The sequence below is a fragment of the Thamnophis elegans genome, chromosome 7, assembly GCF_009769535.1.
Source record: "Thamnophis elegans isolate rThaEle1 chromosome 7, rThaEle1.pri, whole genome shotgun sequence".
Taxonomy (NCBI): Eukaryota; Metazoa; Chordata; class Lepidosauria; order Squamata; family Colubridae; genus Thamnophis; species Thamnophis elegans.
Window position 1 is genome coordinate 64,264,864 of NC_045547.1, and position 22,239 is coordinate 64,287,102.

General features: G+C 37.2%; 1 protein-coding gene across 5 annotated transcripts in view; it reads left to right on the plus strand.

Annotated features, from left to right (window-relative positions):
• Positions 1-22,239, plus strand: part of PLXNB2 (plexin B2) — a 388,095-nt gene that overhangs the window by 319,816 nt on the left and 46,040 nt on the right. For all 5 annotated transcript variants that reach the window (XM_032220723.1, XM_032220725.1, XM_032220722.1 and 2 more), the window contains 5 exons: positions 14,168-14,304; positions 17,306-17,476; positions 18,703-18,838; positions 19,870-20,085; positions 21,152-21,328. In XM_032220723.1, the coding sequence (XP_032076614.1) occupies positions 14,168-14,304; positions 17,306-17,476; positions 18,703-18,838; positions 19,870-20,085; positions 21,152-21,328 (837 nt within the window). The remainder of the gene's footprint in view (positions 1-14,167; positions 14,305-17,305; positions 17,477-18,702; positions 18,839-19,869; positions 20,086-21,151; positions 21,329-22,239) is intronic.

Consider the following 22,239-nt stretch of genomic DNA (forward strand, 5'->3'; position numbering starts at 1 on the left):
TTATGGAGTTTACATCTACATATGAGGAAGAGCTGTTATGACTCCATTATTTCAATAATTCACAAATCTATCCTTTAACAATCTCAACAATCATGGTTACTGCTAAGTCCTCGACTTGCGACCGGTCCTAACTATGAATCTAACAGTTACCAGTCTTACTGATATAGTTTGCTTCATTTCTTGCCTATTTATTTTCCATTTTAATTGTAGTCTGGAGCATTTCGTAATAAACTCTTCTGGCATCTTTGACTTCTGCTGTGTCATTCTGTTGTGTCACTATATCTCATATGGAAATTCTGGGGTAATTCATTTCTCTAGGTCAGGTGTGGGCAACTATTGCCCCTTTATGACCTGTGGGCCTCAACATCCAGAATTCCTGAGCCAGCCATTCTCAGGAATTCTGAGAATTGACATCCACAGGTCATAAAGGGGTCAGAGTTGCCTAGCCTTACTCTAGGTTCCTTGATATTAGGAAATAAAGAGAAATGGAAGTATGGAAGAAGGTGGAAAGGAGGGATATTGGAGATGATTGATTTGGGGACAATTTGTGAGTTTAAAAAAGGCTTGAGGGTAACGATGGGTAAAGGATATAGGTGATATATGAGAAGACTAAAAGAGTTTTCTAGAAAAGAACTAGAGAGAAAGCTTATGTTGAGATAGTAGCAACAGGTCAGGATGAAAAAAACATAGAAACTAAGGGCAGGATATATTTGATAATTAAGAATAGTGACTTATTCTTGAGCAGCAATGAGGTGGAGGAGGGTAACTTAATCCCTGCCATTTTGAGTCCCTTATCTCCACCAACACTTTTTGCCCTATGGCCATAGGTTCATTTTTATATATATAAAATTTTATTCATTTCTTATTAAAATATTGGACATAGTGCGACCATCCTGGTGTTATCTCCGCCATACACACTAAAATATGAAACAAATAATATACAAGTAACATTGTCTTCATATATTAGTAATTATATATTATTATTCTACCAATATGCACATTTATATTTACATATTACATCACATTCCATATTCCCAAATCCTAGTTACTTCTTGTACCATCTCCCAACTCTCATTTCCAACCATTGGTAAAATCTATTCCATATATCATGATATTCTGACTCGCCTTTGTTTTTTTAATTATAGCTTCAATTTATCCATTTCTGCACATATTATTTTTCCATTGTTGAGCGTATACAATTCTCGCTGCCATTATGATGTGTAATATTAAATATTAAATATATTGATCCTGTTACGATTCCTAATAGAAATAATTCTGGTTTAAATTCTAACCTTTATTCAATCATTTCTTCTAACCACATCTGGATCCATTGACAAAATTATTTCGCTTTTTTGCATGTCCACCACATATGTAATACATGCCTGGCATTTTGGGGATACATTACTGAACATTTTAGCCAGTCTTGATGGCGGAAGATGCCACCTATAAAACATTTTCTATAAATTGTCCTTGAATGATGTGGCCAGGGTTAATTTTCTATTTCTTTCCCATAGTTTTTGCCATTTTTCCCATTCATATTTTACCTAATTTTTTTAGCCCATGGCCATAGGTTCTGTACTCACAAGTACATGCAAGGACAAAACATTTTCTCTATTTATTTTTCAATGCATATTTCAAAACTTTGATTTTCAACAATAGTTCTTCCAAATAGAGGAATGAGGCTCTAAGAAGCATTCTAATTGAGTCTCAGTCTAGTAAACCTCCTATTAAGAGATGTGTATGTCTGGAGGTGTTCCTGTACACTCTGCCCAAGAAATTAATAGGATATATTCACCCACTAGTCTTTCAGCATACAGGGGGATGAAACTTAATCTTACTTGGAATAAGGATATAAAGCTTCACCCACCCGCTCTACACCCACTGTGTAGACTATGGGGACTAGTTCCTTTCTTGTTTTCAGTTCCTCTTGGTGATAGATGTTTAGCATACATTTAGATACATTTGATTTACTTAAAATATAGTTTTAGGACATGGTGGTTTTTTCATACCCTAAGACAAAAGAGTAAAATTGCTCGTTTAAGTTATAGAAACTATAATATCAGTGTGGTAATAATGGGGTTTGGTATAGGATCATATCTGATTCCTCACTAATTGTTTAGTATATGACTTGAAAGAGAAGAGGAAGAGGTGGTGATGGAGGCGGATGAGTCAAAGTTGTCTTTATTTAAGTGTATGGAACAATATGTGGCTATTCTGTACATCCACTTCAAAAATAATAGAATTCCCTGATAGGTTTCTGAACTTAAGCTTGACTTTTCTTCATTAAAAAAGAAACAGTCAGTTACTTGGAATAACTCCAGATGAGAAGGTTGGTACTTTTTCTCTTATGCTTTTATAAGATTTTCAGGGTGTTTGGATTTTATACTGTATACATTTCTAACGAAAATAGGGTGTGCACATCTACAAAGAAAAATCCAGTACCTGATATGCTCTAAGACTTAAACTTATGAAGCGTTTCTCAGTTATTAAGTTTGAAAGAATGGTATAAATCCCCCTTTCCAGTCACAATAATTATTAATTTACTAGTTAGAACATGCATTATTTATAGAGATTTCCTATCTCTCTCTCTATTTCCCCTCCCCCCACATCACAGAACGAGACTGCATTAGAGAAAAGTTACATCCTCTCCTAAATTAATCTGTGAAACCTCATTATAAGTATACTTGCTGTTCCTCAGTAAGTAAACAAAAGAAAACAAAAAAGATTTCCTAAAGCAACATTTCGAATGTGAATTGCAATTACTCGTAAGAAAATTAATTACAACTGCACCTGAAATAACATCATATTTCTAGATAAATATTTGGGAAAGAGAACAATCAAAGTTGTTTAGCTAACTGCACCATATATTCTTTTATATTATAATTAAAAGAGAGATCAGTACTCTTCCTTGATTTCTGATAAGTTTCAACATACATACATACATACATACATATGCACACTCTGTGTCTGTGTGTGTGTGTGTGTGTATATACATATACATACATACATACATACATACATACATACATATATATACACACATACATATATAGTATGTGTATATATATAATTTACATAGTATAAGGGTAGGTTATTTGAGGGACCATCTATCTCTTACAGTTTCTGCCTGCTGAGTATATGCCAAGCAGAGTTGGCATACTCTTCAGTTCCTTTAATTAAACAGTGCCATCTATTGGGATCCAGAAAATATCCTTTGTTGCAGAGCCTGCCCCCTGGAATGATATACCCCCCTGAAAGGGTTCCATCTTGTTGGCATTTCATAACACCTTGAACACCTGATTAGGCATTTGGATCCTATACAGTAACCAAGTCATATCTTGTATTGTGTTTTACTGTTTTGTGGGCTACCCAGAGTTGTTTTGGAATCAAACAATGCTTACATTGAATTAAATAAAATAATTTGTACATGATGCACAAACATGGTAAAGACATGGTTACAATCATACCAAGCAAGTAATATTTATTTAAACTTTAATTTAAATAAAGCCAGTTTCTCTTATTATGCTAAAAGCATATGCCATAATGTATATGTTCAGCAATATTGCTCAGTGAAGACAGTTGTAACAGAATTTCTTGAAGTCCATGAAAGCAAGGAAATGGGTTTTGGTTGTATGTGACTTACGATAATATGGGAATGAATGAATGGGAGAAATGAATGAAAGTGAATGAGTAAGTGAATATTTATTATTTACTTATGTATTTGAATCGCTTCCCATTCATATTATATACAGGTAGTTCTCGACTTAAAGCGGTTCATTTAGTGACCTTTCAAAGTTACAACAGCACTGAAAAAAGTAACTGATGACCGTTTTTTGCACTTACGACCATTGCAGCATCCCCGTGGTCACATGATCAAAATTGAAATGCTTGGCAACTGACTCATATTTATAAAGTTTGCAGTGTCCTGGGGTCACATAATCACATTTTATAACCTTCTAACAAGCAAAGTCAATGGGGAAGCCGGATTCGCTTAACAACCATGTGTTACTAACTTAACGACTGCAGGGATTCACTTAATAACTGTGGCAAGAAAGGTCGTAAAACGGTGCAAAATGTATTTAACAAATATATCACTTAGCAGCAGAAATTTTGGGCCCAGTTGTAGTCGTAAATCGAGATTTATCTATATTTTGTATAATTACCTATCTCAGATAATGACTCTGGTGGCATATAATAAGACAATGAAAATACATAAAAATAATTAAAACAACCAGTTTAAATTAAAAAGATAAATTAAAAAGCCCAAAATTGAACTTTGGAGGGGCGCCCTCGCCCATCTTTGGCCCCGCCCATCCAGAGGTCTGTTTAGCGCAGTGTTTCTCAACCATGGCAACTTGAAGATGTCTGGACTTCCTGGCTGGGGAATTCTGGGAGTTGAAGTCCAGACATCTTCAAGTTGCCAAGGTTGAGAAACACTGGTTTAGCGCATGCAGGCTTCATCCAGCAGTTTGCAGCACAAAACAGAGCTTTAGAGGGGCAATTTCCAGCCCAAAATGGAGCTTTGGAGGGCAGCCCTGCCAAAACAGGGTGCCAAAGTGGACCTCTGGAGGGGCACCCCTCCGGAGCTACGTTGCGGGCTTCAAAGGCTTTTTGCAAAGATGGCAAACCGAGGGAAAGCTTTGATGTTTCAGGCCTTTTGCAAAACCTTTTGCTGCATGTCTCCTCCAGGCTTCCATTTGCTGAAAATTAAAAAAAGGATGGTAGTAAAGCATGCAATGTACATTTAATTGTTGTGTTTTGAAGTATTTATTTACTTATTTATATTTTGAAATAACCTTGACTCCTGGCAACTGCCTTGGACAAGTTCCTGCTGTTTTCTTGGCAAGGATTTTGGAACAGGTTTGCTACTGTCTTTTTTCTAGAACCAAGGTACGTGATTAGCTACAGATTACTTGAACTGCATTTGTGCTTAAGACGGGACTAGAACTCATAGTCTCCTGGTCACTAAACTGGTACCTTAACCAGTACACCAAACTGGCTCTGATAATAATGGTAAAAAAGATCCATTGTTTCAGAGAACTTTCAGGTAAGCCTAAGGTAGAAAAAAATATTTCAGAGAAGTTGGAGCTATTACCTGTCTTTTAGCATTACCTCAATCAAAACTGAGAAATTTCAAATCTCATGGCTGTATATACTTTGAGTCTAAGAAGAGCCTTTCATTAAATTTATACCACTAAAAAGGTTTATGGCTTGCTTTATTGGCCTATTAAAAAAAACATTAGGTGTACTGAGGCAGCTTTGTTGAAAACTGGATAATTATATTAAAAGTACAAGAAAGTACATGTACCATTTTTTCTGTTATAAAGAAGCATCTTCAAAATTTAAATGTGTGTGTATGATCTCTTTCATCTGTTTTTTGTTACTCTGTACTTGAGTTTGAAATGCATGCTAAAATAGGAAACATGGAAACCCAAAAAGAGCAAAACCAAGGTATAAAAGAGTCAATTATTTTAACTCTAATTGATTTTAGGAGTAGAATTATGGAGACATTCCGTTTCCTCCATTGAAATCAATGAGCCCTTGCTGCGCTGTGCATTTGATACATTGAATAGAAAGTTGAGCAAAGACTGAAGGGATCAGATTTTAAATCGCGATACAATCATGAAGCTGGCGGGGTAATTGAGACCAGTTACTGTCACTCCACAAAACCTATTTCACGTGGGGTTTGGGTAGACAAAATGTGCTTTGTGGGAAAGTTGTGTTCAATTACATCTGGCCATGAGTATTTAAACTTCCAATATCAGACTTTCAATTAACAGATGCTGCTGAAGCTTTCTGGTCTGCTGTTATATTACTTTATTGTCTCTCCCACTTGAGAAATAATGTTTCAGTTATTTAAGATTTTATTATTTCGAAGGGATGATACTGACTTTTTTCTGTTTTAACTTTTTAAAATTCACTAAATCATTCTTTTGGCATTAATTATTTTTAATCATTGGTTTTAAACCATCATCTAAAGCAGAGGTGTCAAACTGAAGGCCTGCGGTACCTCTGCCAGCGTAAAAGGAGCTTAGGGGGGGCCCTCTGGCCCCATTTTTGGCTGCAACAGCCTCCTGCAGCCCTCTGCCAGCAAAAACGGGGCCTGCTTTCATTGGCAGAGGGCTGCAGGAGACCATAGCTGCCAAAAATGGGGCCTGGGGGCCGCACGCACCCCAAGCTCCATTTTCCACACCCAGGCTCCATTTTCACTGGCAGAGGGATAGCTGCTAGCAAACAAAATAAAAACAAAACGAAAGGAGAAATAGAATAGAATAGAATAGTTTCCCCTTTTGCATTTGAGGATGCAAGAAGGGACAGGAAAGGAGAAAGGAAAATAGGAAAGACAAAGAAAAAGAAGAGAAGATGGGAAGAGAGCAAGGAAGGAAAAATAAGGAAGAAGGAAGAGGGAGGGAGGGTGGGAGGAAGAAAGGAAGGAAAGAAATTATGAAAGTGAGGGAGGGTTTGAGGGAAGTCCTGCCTTAGCACTTACCACAGGTGCCCCCAACACAAGTGACTTTGAGCTGGCCACGCCCATCCTGGCCATGCCCACTCCAACCACTCCCCCTCATCCCAGGTCAAACAGAACCAGAAATCGAATTTGACACCCCTGATCTAAACTTTTTTTTAATCAAATATAGATTGGGTTTTTCTTTTTAATAAATAACCCCACTTCTCAATGATTTTTTCATGATAAAGCTAGGTAGAAATATCATTCATATATGTTATAAATGCTGTTTAATTTGGCTGGTGAACTAGCAAGAAGACTAAGCTTATACTTGAATTGATTTCTGCATTTATATGCAAGTAATTATACAGGTGAAACTCAAAAAATTAGCATATCGTGCAAAAGTTCATTAATTTCAGTAATGCAACTTAAAAGGTGAAACTAATATATGAGATAGACTCATTAAATGCAAAGCAAGATAGTTCAAGCCGTGATTTGTCATAATTGTGATGATTATGGCTTACAGGTCATGAAAACCCCAAATCCACAATCTCAGAAAATTAGAATATTGTGAAAAGGTGCAATATTCTAGGCTCAAAGTGTCCCACTCTAATCAGCTAATTAAGCCATAACACCCGCAAAGGGTTCCTGAGTCTTTAAATGGTCTCTCAGTCTAGTTCAGAAGGAATCACAATCATGGGAAAGACTGCTGAAAACCATTGTGCAGAAAACCATCAATTGTGCAGAAAACCATCATTGACATCCTCCATAAGGAGGGAAAGCCTCAAAAGGTAATTGCAAAAGAAGCTGGATGTTCCCAAAGTGCTGTATCAAAGCACATTAATAGAAAGTTATGTGGAAGGGAAAAGTGTGGAAGAAAAAGGTGCACAAGCAGCAGGAATGACCACAGCCTGGAGAGGATTGTCAGGAAAAGGCCATTCAAAAGTGTTGGGGACTTCCACAGGACTGAGGCTGGAGTCAGTGCATCAAGAGCCACCACACACAGATGGATCCTGGACATGGGCTTCCTCTTGTATTCCTCTTGTCAAGCCTCTCCTGAACAACAAACAACATCAGAAGCGTCTTACCTGGGCTAAAGAAAAACAGACCTGGACTGTTGCTCAGTGGTTCAAAGTTTTCTTTTCTGATGAGAGCAACTTTTGCATCTCATTTGGAAACCAAGGACCCAGAGTATGGAGGAAGAATGGAGAGGCAACATTGCAAGATGCTTGAAGTCCAGTGTGAAGTTTCCACAGTCTGTGTTGATTTGGGGAGCTATGTCATCTGCTGGTGTTCGTCCACTGTGCTTCATTAAGTCCAGGGTCAACACAGCCGTCTACCAAGAGATTTTGGAGCACTTCATGCTTCCTTCTGCAGACGAGCTTTATGGGGACGCTGACTTCATTTTCTAGCAGGACTTGGCACCTGCCCACACTGCCAAAAGCACCAAAATCTGGTTCAATGACCATTGATTACTGTGCTTGATTGGCCAGCAAACCCGCTTGACCTGAATCCCATAGAGAATCTATGGGGCATTGCCAAGAAAAAGATGAGAGACATGAGACCGAACAATGCAGAAGAGTTGAAGGCCGCTATTGAAGCATCCTGGTCTTCCATAACACCTCAGCAGTGCCACAGGCTGATAGCTTCCATGCCACGTCGCATTGAGGCAGTAATTGCTACAAAAGGGGCCGAAACCAAGTACCAAGTACATATGCATGCTTATACTTTTCAGAGGTCCGATATTGTTCTATGTACAATCTTTGTTTTATTGATTGCATGTAATATTCTAATTTTCTGAGATGCCGGATTTGGGGTTTTCATGAGCTGTAAACCATAATCATCACAATTATGACAAATCACGGCTTGAACTATCTTGCTTTGCATGTAATGAGTCTTATCTCATATATTAGTTTCATTTTTTAAGTTGCATTACTGAAATAAATGAACTTTTGCACGATATTCTAATTTTTTGAGTTTCACCTGTATATATTCTGCATGGCTTAGTAGTTACTACAAGCCAGGTTTCTAAAATAGGTTCTTCTGTTGAGCAAGACATGAAGAAGCTTGTCACATTTGCACTCCATCAAAAATTATGATATGTGCAGTACCCTTCACTACTCATCAAAGCTTTCTATCTTAGGAGTAAAGCTGTGTTCTCCTTACAGAACAATGCCTCCCCAAAGGGATTTCAACCTCACAGAAAATATCCCAGCTGTGTTTTTCAGCATCAGTCTTCATATTCTATGATGACATAGTATTTATTTAAATGCAATATATGTAATTATGTGCACAAGACATGTTCCTTTTCTCAGAAGTTGAGAATGCTGTCTTCAAGCAGCTTCTATTCATTTCAATTGGATTGGTACAAAGATATTCTAGCCATATTAAACCTATACTAATGACAGTGGTTGCGTGTACTTGATAAATCCTAATAAGGATGTCATACATCCTTAAATAATCTATTACACTGAAATAGTTGCAGAATCTAATCTGGATCGGTCACTGGGACCAGAGGTTTAACCTTCCAAGCTTTCGGATTCGTGCTGGAGCCCATCCTCAGGAACTTATTCCTAGTGTTTTGTATGGCATTTTAGTTATTGATTAGGTGGCCGGCTATTATGTCAAGGTGGCGCAGTGGTTAGGGTGCAGTACTGCAGGCCACTTCAGCTGACTGTTATCTGCAGTTCAGCGGTTCTAATCTCACCGGCTCAAGGTTGACTCAGCCTTCCATCCTTCCGAGGTGGGTGAAATGAGGACCCAGATTGTTGGGGGTGATATGCTGACTCTGTAAACCGCTTAGAGAGGGCTGAAAGCCCTATGAAGCGGTATATAAGTCTAACTGCTATTGCTATTGCTATGTCATTGGCTGTTGTTTCCTTCTGCTGCCAAGCCCTCTATTAAGGGCTGAAGTCCATTTCCCCCATAATGATGGAATTACGAAATATCCAGTATGAAAGTGTGACATAATAACAGTTTTATCTTTCTAGTCAGAGAGTTCATATAAAGGAAGATATGTTCTACTCAGAGGATGTATTATAGTTTGCTCCTCAAATCATTCTCCGTTTCTCTTCCAGGAGCTTTTAGAAAAAAATGAAGATGACAAAAACATGCCATAGAAATACATATTTTGCACAAAGTCACTGTCTCACGTCAGAGTAAATATCATACAGCATGTAGTTTTGAATATTTTAAAATCTTTTATAAAAGTACTGCAGTCTTCAGTAGCAAAGTGACTAATCATCCAAAACTTACCCTGTGCTGCATGGACTTCTATTCTAAATCAGGAGTCCCAAAACTTGACCACCTTAAGACATGTGGAATGGGGAATTCTGTGAGTTGCAATCCACAAAGCCTTCAAAATTGCCAAGTTAGGAAAGCCCTTTTCCGAAACAAACATGCTAAATATGAAGTACGTTCCCCTTAGATCCTCCTAAGACTTAGGAGGCTGTTTCCCATGGTTCTTGCAAAAATAGTATTCACAGGAATAAGGAAAAATGACCACATGTAATCTTGTGAGCCATTTCTTCTAGTTTAAATTTGCCCTAGACAAAAATCACAGACCAACATAGCCATATCATCAGCTGTTGTGAACTAGTAAGAGTCAGCTGTATTTCAGGCAGTAAAGTCCCAGCCATCAATCCATCACCTCTCCTATAAATACCTCCCTTTTCACATGCATCTGCATCAGAGGTGGGTTACTACTGGTTTGCACTGTTTCAGGCGAATCCAATAGTGGAAATTGGGACTGGGTTGCCAAACTGGTAGGGACCGCAGGCTGGCCATGCCCCCAAACGATTTCCCCAGTCACCACTGCTGCCGGCTTGGTTTTTAATCATTTTTTCATGTTCTGCACATGCACAGAACAATTTACACTCAACTACGCACGCACAGCAAAGCACGCACAAAGTGAACCAGTAGTAATGCCAGCAGCAGCCCACCTCTGATCTGCATTCCCCAATTTGTTGTGCTGTTAAATGTTTTCAGGCTGAGAATCCAGAGCTCCCTGTCTTCTCTCCAACACTTCCCAAAGTTGCTACCTTACTGCATTTTCTTTTATCATGCCAGAATAATATGGAGAAGTGACATTGACCATATTCAATTCATTAAAGTGAATTTAAAATCAGATTCCATTTTGTCCTGGCCCCATTCACTTCTTGTCTTCCCACATAGCCTTCCCAATTCTCAGCTCTACAATTTTACAGCAGAGTTGCAATAAAGGGCCTAGGTTTCAACAACCAATTTCAGTTCTAAATTAAGAGGAAATAAACATGTGGCAATAAATTGCTATGCTATAAAGCTCCCAAGGCATGTTTCATAAGAATATCTTTTTGTGCAGTCATTAAGGTTTCTGTAGCTAGAGCTACTTGTAATATCTATTTATGTAAGAAAGCAATAGGCAGTTGCACTTGGTTTCACTGTGTATAATGAATATACTCAAACTGCTGATAAATACCAAGTCTAGCCCTACAAAACTTGTTTTATGCCTTGTAAAATCAGACCCAGGCCATTAAGTTTTGTTAAGAAAAATCCATATAAACCATCTATTACTAAGCTTTCATGTGCAGGGTTCCTGAGTTGAAGCAGTCCATAAGAGGTCATGCCTGTTTTGAAGTTTAATTGACATTATTATCATGTGAGATGTTTTTTCCATTACAAAGGGAAGATTCATGAGGGGAGGGGCAATTAATTGAGCAATCAGAGATAACAGGATATCCATAATAGACTAAATGTAAAGGTTTTATTTTTGTGGAGTCATCACTTTTTTGGCCATTTTAGCTTCTTGATCAACGGCTCAGTGGCTAAGACCGTGAGCTTGTTGATCAGAAAGTTCAGCAGTTCGAATCCCTAGTTCCACGTAATGGAGTAAGCTCCTGTTACTTGTCCCAACTTCTGCCAACCTAGCAGTTCGAAAGCATGTAAAAAATGCAAGTAGAAAAATAAGAACCACCTTTGGCGGGAAGGTAATAGTGTTCCGTGCTCCTTCAGTGTTTAGTCATGCCAGCCACATGACCACAGAGACGTCTTCAGACAGTGTTAGCTCTTTGTCTTTAAAACGGAGATGAGCACTGCCCCTTAGGAACGACTAGCACAATCCGAGGGAAACTTTACCTTTAGCTTATTAAACAAAAAACTTTTAAAACAAAAAACATTCCCAATGCATTTGAACAAGGATACTTTGGAATAAAATGCTTAAAGTATTTTTCTATTAAATCATTGGTGTTTTTAAAAAAAAACTGAATACAGATAGCCCTTGATTCACAACCACAACTGAGATCAGAATTTCCATTGCTAAGAAAGTTGAATATGAAGTGAGTTGCACTTGATTTTACATTGGTTTTTTGCCTCAGTTGTTAAGTGAATCACAGCAGTTATTTAAGTGAATCAAGTTATCATTTGGCAAATCTGGCTTCCAGTTAACTTTGCTTGTTGGAAGCCAGCTCAGAAGATCACAAATGGTGACCTTGTGATTCCCAAGATGCTGCAAACATTATAAATAGAGGCTATTTGCCAAATATCCAAATTTTGATCATGTGACCATGGGGTTGTTGCAATGGTTATAAGCATGAAGACCAGTTGTAGATAACTTTTTGAGTGCTGTTGTAACTCTGAATGGTCGCTAAACAGATAGTTATTAAACTGAGGATTACTTGTAGGTGTTTTTCTGATTTCTTCTGAAAGTTTTTTGACTTCCCAGTCTAGTAGTTCCCTTCTTTGTACTAAAACAGGTTTAACCAGGGGTGGTTTTCACTTACCTTCCCTACTGGTTCGCAAATAATGTGTGCATGCACAAGCGTCCACACATTTGTCCAGGCTTCCACGCATTTGTTTTGCTCAATAAACATCCATAAATAGGACAAAATAGAGCCATGGCGGGTGGGTGGGCCCGCGATTTCCACTACCAGTTCGGATGAACTGGTCCAATCTGGTAGAATACCATCTCTGGGTTTAACCCATTTTAACTTTTTAACATTAGTCAAAGCCAACCATGTCTTATTACCTAACTTAGCTTTTATAATTATAACTATACAAAAGCAAAACTGAAACTATATGCAGTATGTTTTTGGGTGCTGGGAATGTTCTCAGTTTCATCATTTTGTAGAGCTAAAGATGGCTTGTATCATAACAAAACAGATTAGTTTTTTAACACTCGTGTGAAGTGATGTAATATCATTAAACATTTGGGATCCAAACTCTAATTTTTATAATATACTCCTATATAAAAGGTAAAATGCCTTTGCTCAGGTTTAAATGCCACTTTGGCAGAGTTTTTAAAGGAATCCCTGATTCATTTGTGCTTATAGACATTTGGAAATAGATAGGGATCTCTATGGTATGAAATCTCTAACCATGGGCAAGATCCAGGTCTCTCTTGGCCCTTTACCCCACAGTAACTGCATGAAACTGCTAGGCAAGGTCATCACTATCTTGATGAGACTAAAAGATTGCCATCTCTCAGACTAAACCAGAGATATTGCTGAGGTCTTAACCAGAATATGGAAGTCCTGGGGGACTAGATGGATTGAAATAAACTCACATTAAATTCATGCAATGTAGAGAAGCTAGTTGTAGTGGGTGGATCTGGCTCACATCTGCCAACAATTTCTACTCTAGATTAAGTCATACTTCCTCAAAAGGAGCAGGTTTACAACTTGGAGGTTCTGTTGGATGCATTGCTTCTGTTCAACAGATGGACTCCTTTGGCTTCATTGGCAAGCCTTTCAGAGACTGGGAAGCTGTTAATGTCTATGGCCCTTTCCCTCATTTTCTTATATTTGGATTACCGCAATGTACTTAATGTGACCCGCTCCTCTTAATTTTGGTTGCTGCATTGAGCTGCCTGGGGTCTAAATTTTAATGGTTTCTCCTGTTGTGTCATGGAAATACTTTCAGATACCTGTAAAATCCTGGGAATTTGGAGCCTTATTATATTTCTGTTGTGCCCTAAACTAACAAAACTATAAAATTTCAAAGAATCGCCAGAAAAAACCTGCATTCTTATTATTTCTTTCAGAGGGCAGAAAAATTTTCAATGATATTTTGGCACAAAACATTTTCATTCAGACACAGGAGATGTGTAGGTTACAGTTTTTTTAAAAAAACTGTTAGTAGATCTGCTTACAGCAAATTCAGCAAGGTCACAGAACCTCATTATTTGTTTAGGAAATAATTAGTTTTGCACTGCATTTCTCGGCAGGAAGTTTTTTATCAAGCTGGGGAGAGGCTATATCTGGTTCAGGAAGTCACACGTTATGCTGTGCAGGCCTGCTTTTAAGGTGCACACCTAAATGCTGCTTTCCAAATCAGCAAATGTTCTGATTTGAGATAGGTGGGCAGGGTTTCCTTATTGCACATGATAAAATTATCTACTGTTTTCACAGTTCCTTTCAAACGATGGGCTTTGCTGTTCATGCCACTGATGTGATTTTATCCAAGAATGTGCTGCAAGAAGCATTATAGCCAAGTCTGAAAAAAGTATCCTCTGAAATAATTTTTTAAAGAACTGAATAAGCAGCTTATCCACTATATAATTCCTGGGAACCTGATATTAGTAGCATCTTATAGTAGTCTAACCTTGAGAATGAGTTGTTTATAATAGTCTTTTTTTTCTTCTTCTCTGATCTGTTTTTGCACCCTTAAAATGTATTATTACAATGTTTGGAAAATGTATTGTTAGAAGAAATTCAGAATTTAACTAATCTATGGCTTTCTACATTACAGGATCCTGTACCTACAGGAATAAATCCCCTGAGAGGTCCCCAGGCTGGAGGAACAGTTCTAACTATCCATGGCACAAACTTAGCCACAGGTTCTATTCAAGATGTTCGTGCTTACCTCGATGAAGAACCCTGTAGAGTGTAAGTATAAGATCCCTGACCTGTTCTTAATATCCCATCCTACCTTATCAGTGATGGGTTCCAGATCCCGTTGCAACCAGTACAGTGCACGAGGACCGGGTGTCCACCACATGAATGTGCGCACATGCGCAGCACGCACATGCGTACTTACTGCCTGTGATGCTCCAGCTGCTTGGCAGAGCATCACGCAGGCGCCGTACGATCCGTGCGCAGAAGCTCCGAAAAGCTCAAATACAGGTAAGGAGTGGGGGCAGGTCGGTAGGCTCTCTGGAGCACCATATCGGAATGGTACCTGGTGCTCCCAGCAGGCACCAGTACGCCCATACCGGGGCATAACGGTTGTATCCCACCACTGTGCCTTATATACTGTTGTGCTATTTGTATCATGTAGTCCAGAATACATTCTGTCAACAGAACAATTGGTTATCTTAGCAACATTTTGTTGTTTTTGATTTAATTGTATGGTGTTTGTTTTTCAATATTCTAGTCAGCATTGACACAGGGTTAGAAGTAACTATACTCCTCGCATGTCTAACCACTGGCCATTGATGTAAGTAAGGTAGGCATACGAACAAAACATTCCATATCTAGGAAGTACCAACTTGATGAAAATATCTTGTTTAACAGTGGCCATTAGAAGTTACAATAATACTGAATGAGATTTATGACCAGTTCTTGTAACTGCAGCCATCACAGCTTCCCTGAAATAAATTACCATTATTAAGTGAGGGATTCATGTATTTATTAAAGAGCCAACATGAAAAGGAATGGAGAGTATATCACCTTCAAAGAAAAGGCATCCAGAGTAGAAAGTATCAAAATATGGTGTGGCATTATGATCCTTGCCTTATCCTTTGGATTGTTGCATATACAGAAGGTGCACAATTTAGCTCATGATAACATTTTAAATCCTGTTACTTAACAGTAACAGATCAAAATGCCTCTTTATATATGGGCATGTTGTTTTTCTAGTTCCTAATAGATCCATTAATCTATAACTTTCCAGGCAAGAACAAGAATACTTCAAAATACAATAGTTTTAAAATGCAACTCTTGCCTCATTTTTATAGTATGAGTCTCTGAAAAATGGCTGTGGTGATGAGTCACAGCAAAACCATTTGACAGGTGAATATACAGGGTTAATGAAAGATGGAAGTTACAGCTAATTATTTCTAATGGGCGACAAACAGGGGAGATATTTATCACTGCTTGGTGAATTAGAGGTGGAAAATATATTATCTACATAACTTTCAACAGTACAACAATTTGAGGTGTTTGCGGTTGTCTGGAAGAGTTCAGTAATAAATGAGTATTATCCACTTCAGAGAGTCCAGTTTGATGGAGGGGAACAGAATTGCCTTGGTTAATATGTCTTGCTATGCTTGTGGAATACTTGAATTGTCCTTCATTGAAAATTAGTTGGTTTGTATTGCTCAAGTAATTTGGTAATTAATCATGTGCTTCAGCCTTAATTAAGGAATATTTGCAATATGAGTGAATCAAGCTTTATCTATTTATCTATCACATTTGTATTCCATCTGGGTGATGCAGGAACAGTTTAGGTTCATTTTTAAGTTTTTCTACTTGGTACTTCTTAGATGATAATCTTGATACCACATTACCATTACATACATGCTTGATTTTAAGAAGGTCTGTACATTGTCAGTCTAGTAATTTTTTTCTGAAATGCACATATCTGGAGTGCTAATATTGTTGCAATATTAGAACACCCTCAAAACTATAATTGAAAACACAGCATGGGTTACGTTAGCAGATGTTAATGCTGATGTTGAAGAAATGCACACCAGGTTGCAGCATTATCATCAAAAGAAATATAGAAACGTTTAAATTTGGAAATATAACTTTAAATGCTATAACGATTATGTATAATATATATTATGCACACACATACTTCCATGCAACATTTCCATGGACAAGAAAGTGTTGTCAGCAAACATTGTGTATATTCTGTTATACTGCTGTCTTAAATGAGACTACAACTTGTGAGCTGGCTTTCACTCGAGAATATGTCTGGTCAGTTCAGACATAAAAGGAGACAATATTCTGTGAATTCTCAAGCAGTTTAATGGAAAGAGATAAGATTGAAACAGTATAAAAGAATGAATGAATCAATGAATGAATGAACGAACGAATGAACGAACAAACCCATAGAGCCGAGGTGGTGCAGTGGTTAGAATGCAGTACTGCAGGCTACTTCTGCTGCTTGCCAGCTGCCAGCAGTTTGGCAGTTCAAATCTCACTGGCTTAAGGTTGACTCAGCCTTCCATCCTTCCAAGGTGGGTAAAATGAGGACCCAGATTGTTGGGAGCAATAGGCTGGCTCTGTAAACTGCTTTAGAGAGGCCTGTAAAGCACTGTGAAGCAGTATATAAGTCTAAGTGCTATTGCTATGAAAGGCCATGCTGAAACTGAAAAAAAAATAAGGTTGAAATAACTTCTATCTATGATACTGGCATTTTCTTTTTTTAAAAAAGATATCCCAGTATTATTGAACAGCTTGCTGATCATAGAATCATAAGTCACTTCTTTGGGTATTTTAAGTAAGATGGTTTAGGTATGCAAAAGCCAAAGTGGACACTTGCAGACATCATTAATGCTCACCCGTTCTTAATTGGTAATGTCTTTTCCTAACTAAAAATGAAGCATTTTTTTAATCCTCTCCCTTTCACACTGAGCAAAATTACTATAATCTAATGGTAAAGCTAAATCCCAGACTAAATTGGACTGAAGCAGATATCCGGAAAGCATAAATAAATTGTAGAGTAATGCTATGTTCTCTTCCCCCACAATAAGACACCTGTTTGGGTGGTGAAGGTGTTTTCTCAGGCAAATGATTTTCCTAATTCACTCTTTCTTTTTGAAACTCCTCCTTTCCTTTATCTAGATGTGAAACCCAAAATGGGTTAGTTAGATGTCTTAGTGAACTTGATAAAAAGTTATTTTATTGTTGTTGTTTTTCCCTTTCCTCTACTCTTAAATAGTATCGCATTTGGGCAAGAAATTGTTTGTGTTACTGGACCAAACAGCAAGAAGGGGCCTGTTTCTGTAACCTTACAGCATGGAAACACCAAAAAAGAAATACAAAATGTACAATTTACCTATAGTGAAAACCCGACTGTTAGCAAGATCACTCCTGAAGTCAGCATTCGCAGGTAATAAAATGGTTCTGTTATAAAAAATATGCTCGGGTTTAATTAGATTTTTTCCCCCAGTGTAATTATTAGATAACTACTATTTTAGGTCTTGGCAGTCATAATAAATGTAACATAATTGTATCTTCCTTCTAAAATAAAAGTCATCAACTTCATGGAAGGTAAATGTTTTCATCCATTTAAGAATTGATGAAAAAATTATCAAGCGCTTGTGTGACTGCTTACTTCACCTGAAAAAAGAAAAATTACCGATTTACAAAATTAAAGAGAAAACATTCAATGTGATCTTTAATATAGGAAGCTGTTTAAACTATGTTAAACATTGGCCCATATGGTTCAGTTCTGTTTATGCTGGGTAACAGTGCTTCCGCAACACTTCAGTTTAGGGCAGTGCCCCCTCAGCATTGACAATTCTAAAATATGTGTATTTAAACTCTCTGAATTCCTCAGCCAGCATAGGAGAATTCTGGTAGTTGAACTCCACACATTTTTGCTAAAGTTGTGAAACACTGTTCTTAAATTTTTTATCAGTTATATCTGGAGACCAAACACAGAAATATGTGAAAACCAAAAGAATCTTGATGTTAACTGTATAATTGAAGTTAATTTTTTTTTAAGAAATATACTTTGTCCATAAGGTTTACCTGGATGTTTTAAATTTTGTACTTCACAATTTTGAGTTTATTTTTCTAATTAGTGAGACTCGGGGTTGTTGCTGGATAGCATAAGAAAAATAAAAATAAAAACCCTATGCCAACCAAGAGCAACTGATAATCAGGGACATCGATGTACACCATGCATCTACAACTATGTGGTTTTTTGGTTTTTTTGACAGAATATCTGTTTGTTTTATCAGTGGTGATATGTAGTAACACAAGCAACTAATAAACATAATAAACCAGGTTATGATATCATATCGGGGGGGGGGAGTCATAATTTTTTTTTAGTTATGTTACTGACTTTCTGTTATAAGAAAAAGAGCAAAAAGCTGGCATACCATTATTTGGAAAATGTCATCATTAATTCTTCTGGTGGCTCAGATTACTTTTAAAAAGAAAGATGTATGATAAAATAACATATCTAAAAACTAAGTCTACTTTTAATGATACTCTTCTATTATCTACAAACAAGATTCAGTGTGGAATAAAAGCAAGCTAGGTATTTTCAAATACCTGTCTAAAATCAGAAAACATACATTATGTTATTTTTAATTTTGTGTATTTTAGTGGAGGACGAAATATTACTGTACTTGGTACTGGGTTTGATATCATTCAGAAGTTCTCTGTGGAACTTAAATTCAAGCCTTTTGCAGATATATCATCAAGGAGGAGGAGGAGAAGACAAATAGAGAGGCATCAAAAGGTATTACTTATCCTTTCTTTCAAAACACTGTCTAGCTTTGGAATAAGCAAAGTGATAGCACTTAGACTTACATACCACTTTACAGCACTCTTTGAATACTTTATAACAGCAGCATCTTGCCCCGAACAATCTGAGTTCTCATTTTACCAATCTTGGAAGGATGGAAAGCTTAGTCAACTTTGAGCCCATCAAGATTGAACTCCAGGCTGTGAGCAGAGTTAGCCTGCAATACTGCATTTTCATCCCTGCTCCACCAGAGTATTTGGAGTCATACCTCCAATATTTAGATGTAGTGTAGATGCAAATGATCAGGTATTTCAGGATTGTAGTCAAAAGGCTTTAGAATTCCCACTATCCTGAAAAGGGATTAATCTTACCCCATGTTTCCTGTATTCAAGGCAAAATTTAATTAATTTTAGGGATGTGACAACCACTATAGAGCTAGTCTTCAGCTACAACCATTCATTTAGTGACAGATCAAAACAACCAAAACATCCAAGTAATTGAAATATTACAAATACCAAATATTAGAATTATATTTAGAATAGGAAAATAATTGAAATTGTGTGTCCTAATGTTTCAACCATTTTATAAAGTTCAAATTTATGTTGCAGTTTTTTTTCCTAACTGAACTTTTAAGGAATTACATTTTATCACATCTTAAAGAAATTTAGTTATCAGAAGATATTCAGTCCAAGGTAAACCCACATATAAGTGTGTTTCTTTCATTGTTTAGCCGGGTGGGGGGGAGCCCATTGATTTAGTAGGAATATCTTATCAAAAATCATTTATAAAATTCATATATTCAGGTGATGAAAACCAATTGTACTTCTATTTTCATCATGCAATGCATTTTTCAGCTACTCTAAAACATCCTGAAGGTATTACAGATTTTTACAAACTACAATAAAAATACACTAAAATTTATGAGATTATTTGACGGCTTACGGTACTGGTTTCCTTTTCAGATACAAAATACATAATTTATAAATAGTAACAGGCAGTATTCTTTTCCTTTTGTTTTTCTTTAGTTTGAAGGAAAAACCATCTCGAAAATCAATGACACTGCATTAGTCTTCTTATCTCCACCAGTTCTGGAGGATCCAGAGCTTTATCAAATTTTTATACTTATTAAAATGGATGGTCATGTAGTGGAGCGTCAAGACTTTCAATATGTTGCTGATCCAACTTTTGAAAACTTTACTGATGGAGTCAAAAAGCAGGTCAACAAACTTATTCATGCAAAGGTAAATACTGATTTTTATGCTATGTGCTTGATTTTTTTATTATGACCTAGAATTTTTTAATAGATTTATCCTGATATTGTTTATGTGAATCCCATGGTCCTACAAGATTAACTGAGTAAGCAAAGCAGTAGTTTATAAACAAGATCCAGCTTAGTGGAGGTGGTACCTAACACTATGTAAATTAAATCAAATAGATGTTAAATATACAAATATTTGTTGGTGTGAGAAAAAGGTTGGAACATATAAACATACGTGATGGGATTGTGATAATGCACAAAACATATGGGGCATGGTGTTTAGGGAAATTGGAGCACTTTTGAATGTAAATTTAGATATGTCACCGAGGATTGCATTACTGTTGCTGGTGGAAAAATAGGATATAAACAAAACAAAAAAGGAATTGATTGTAAATTTGATAATGGCAGCCAGATTAGTGATGGGTAAATATTGAGGATGAAATTGGGGTATTCAAAGAAATGAGTGGTATAATGAAATTTGGAATATGGCAACAAATGATAAATTAACAACATAAATTAAATTTTAAAAGGGATGATTAAAGTAAACAATGAAATATGGGGGGATTTTATAAAAACAGTTTTGGTGGAAGGCAAAGGAAATAAACCTACTCAAGAAGATATGGTATGCTGTTTTTGAGGGGATAAGGGCATAAATAGAATATATTGTATATCTTTTAGTTGTTATAGAAGAAGAAATATAAGGGAAAATGGTCTCAGTGGGGTGCACAGTAATATTTGTATTTTTCCTCTTTTTGTATTTAGATTTATATGTATTATGTTTGTATTATTTGTATTCAAAAGAAAAAATATTATTAAAAAAACCAAGATCCAGCTTAGCCACAGACTCTAGTAAGTCAACTGCATTGAGTATCTTGATTTAATATAGTTATAAACTCAGTCCTTGCCTTTTATGATAGACATATACAATAGGCTAATGTATTGATCATAAAATGTTTCTTTTCCATTGCTCCTTGTACCCATAAACCCTACTTTGAAAAAGATTTAAATTAGCAAATAACTAAAGTGGCTCATTTTGTTTTTCTATCTAGGGTAGTAATCTGAACAAAGCGATGACAATCGATGAGGCTCGTGCATTTGTAGGAGAAGAACCCTGCAACATAACAACTCTAACTGAGAAGGATTTATATTGTGAACCGCCTGAAGATCAACCTCTACCCAAGCGCAGGCAAAAAAGAGATACAGTCAACAACCTTCCAGAATTCATCGTAGGTCACATGCTTCTATATTTTTTAGCAAAATGATGTAGAACAGGGGTGTCAAACACAAGGTCTAGGGGCTGGATCTGGCCCACGGGGTGCTTAGATCTGGCTCGCAGGGCCATCCTGGAAACAGTAAAGGACCGGCCCGCAGTACCTCTGTCATGGAGCTCGGGAGGGCCACACATGGACCTCCCTAGCTATATGTTCACTGGCAGAGGGTTGCAGGACGCCATCACAGCCAAAAACGGAGCTCAGGAGTCTGTTTTTGGTGGCAGAGCGCTTGGGCCACCACAGACACCCCCGACATGAGTGATGTCAAGCTGGCCATGCCCACCTTGGCCACACCCACCCTGGTCCCCTGAGGTCAAACACAACCCTGATGGGGCCCCCAATGAAATCGAGTTTGAAAGCCCTCATATAAAATTTAATACAAAAAGTTGCAATTATAAATAATTTTGGTTTTCTCTTAAAATTTATTCAACACGAATCCCAATTCCATTTGCTATTACCTATTTTCAACAAACCACAAGAAAATTGTTGCCTTTCTTTGCCTAAACCACCTACAATTGAGGTCTACAGATTTTCAGACTCCCTATTATCAAGTTGATGATGATTACCGAATTCTGCAGGATGTTGATTTGGGCAAGGTTTCTATAGGCTAAAATGTTGGCTTGTATTCATTAACATTCAGAGTTGTCACCTCAATGAAACACAATAACATTCCTGGAATCTTCAATCACATAGTAAAGTGTCAAGTCCTCTTTATGTGAATTCAGCAGGCATCTCATCTGGACAATTCACGTTAAGCCAAGCTGACAAGTGATGACCACAATAAAAATTTAATTTGAGAGTGAAATACTCTGTCTGGATTCATTCCTAGCATTAAGCATAGGGTGATCTGTTCAATGTTAGCACTG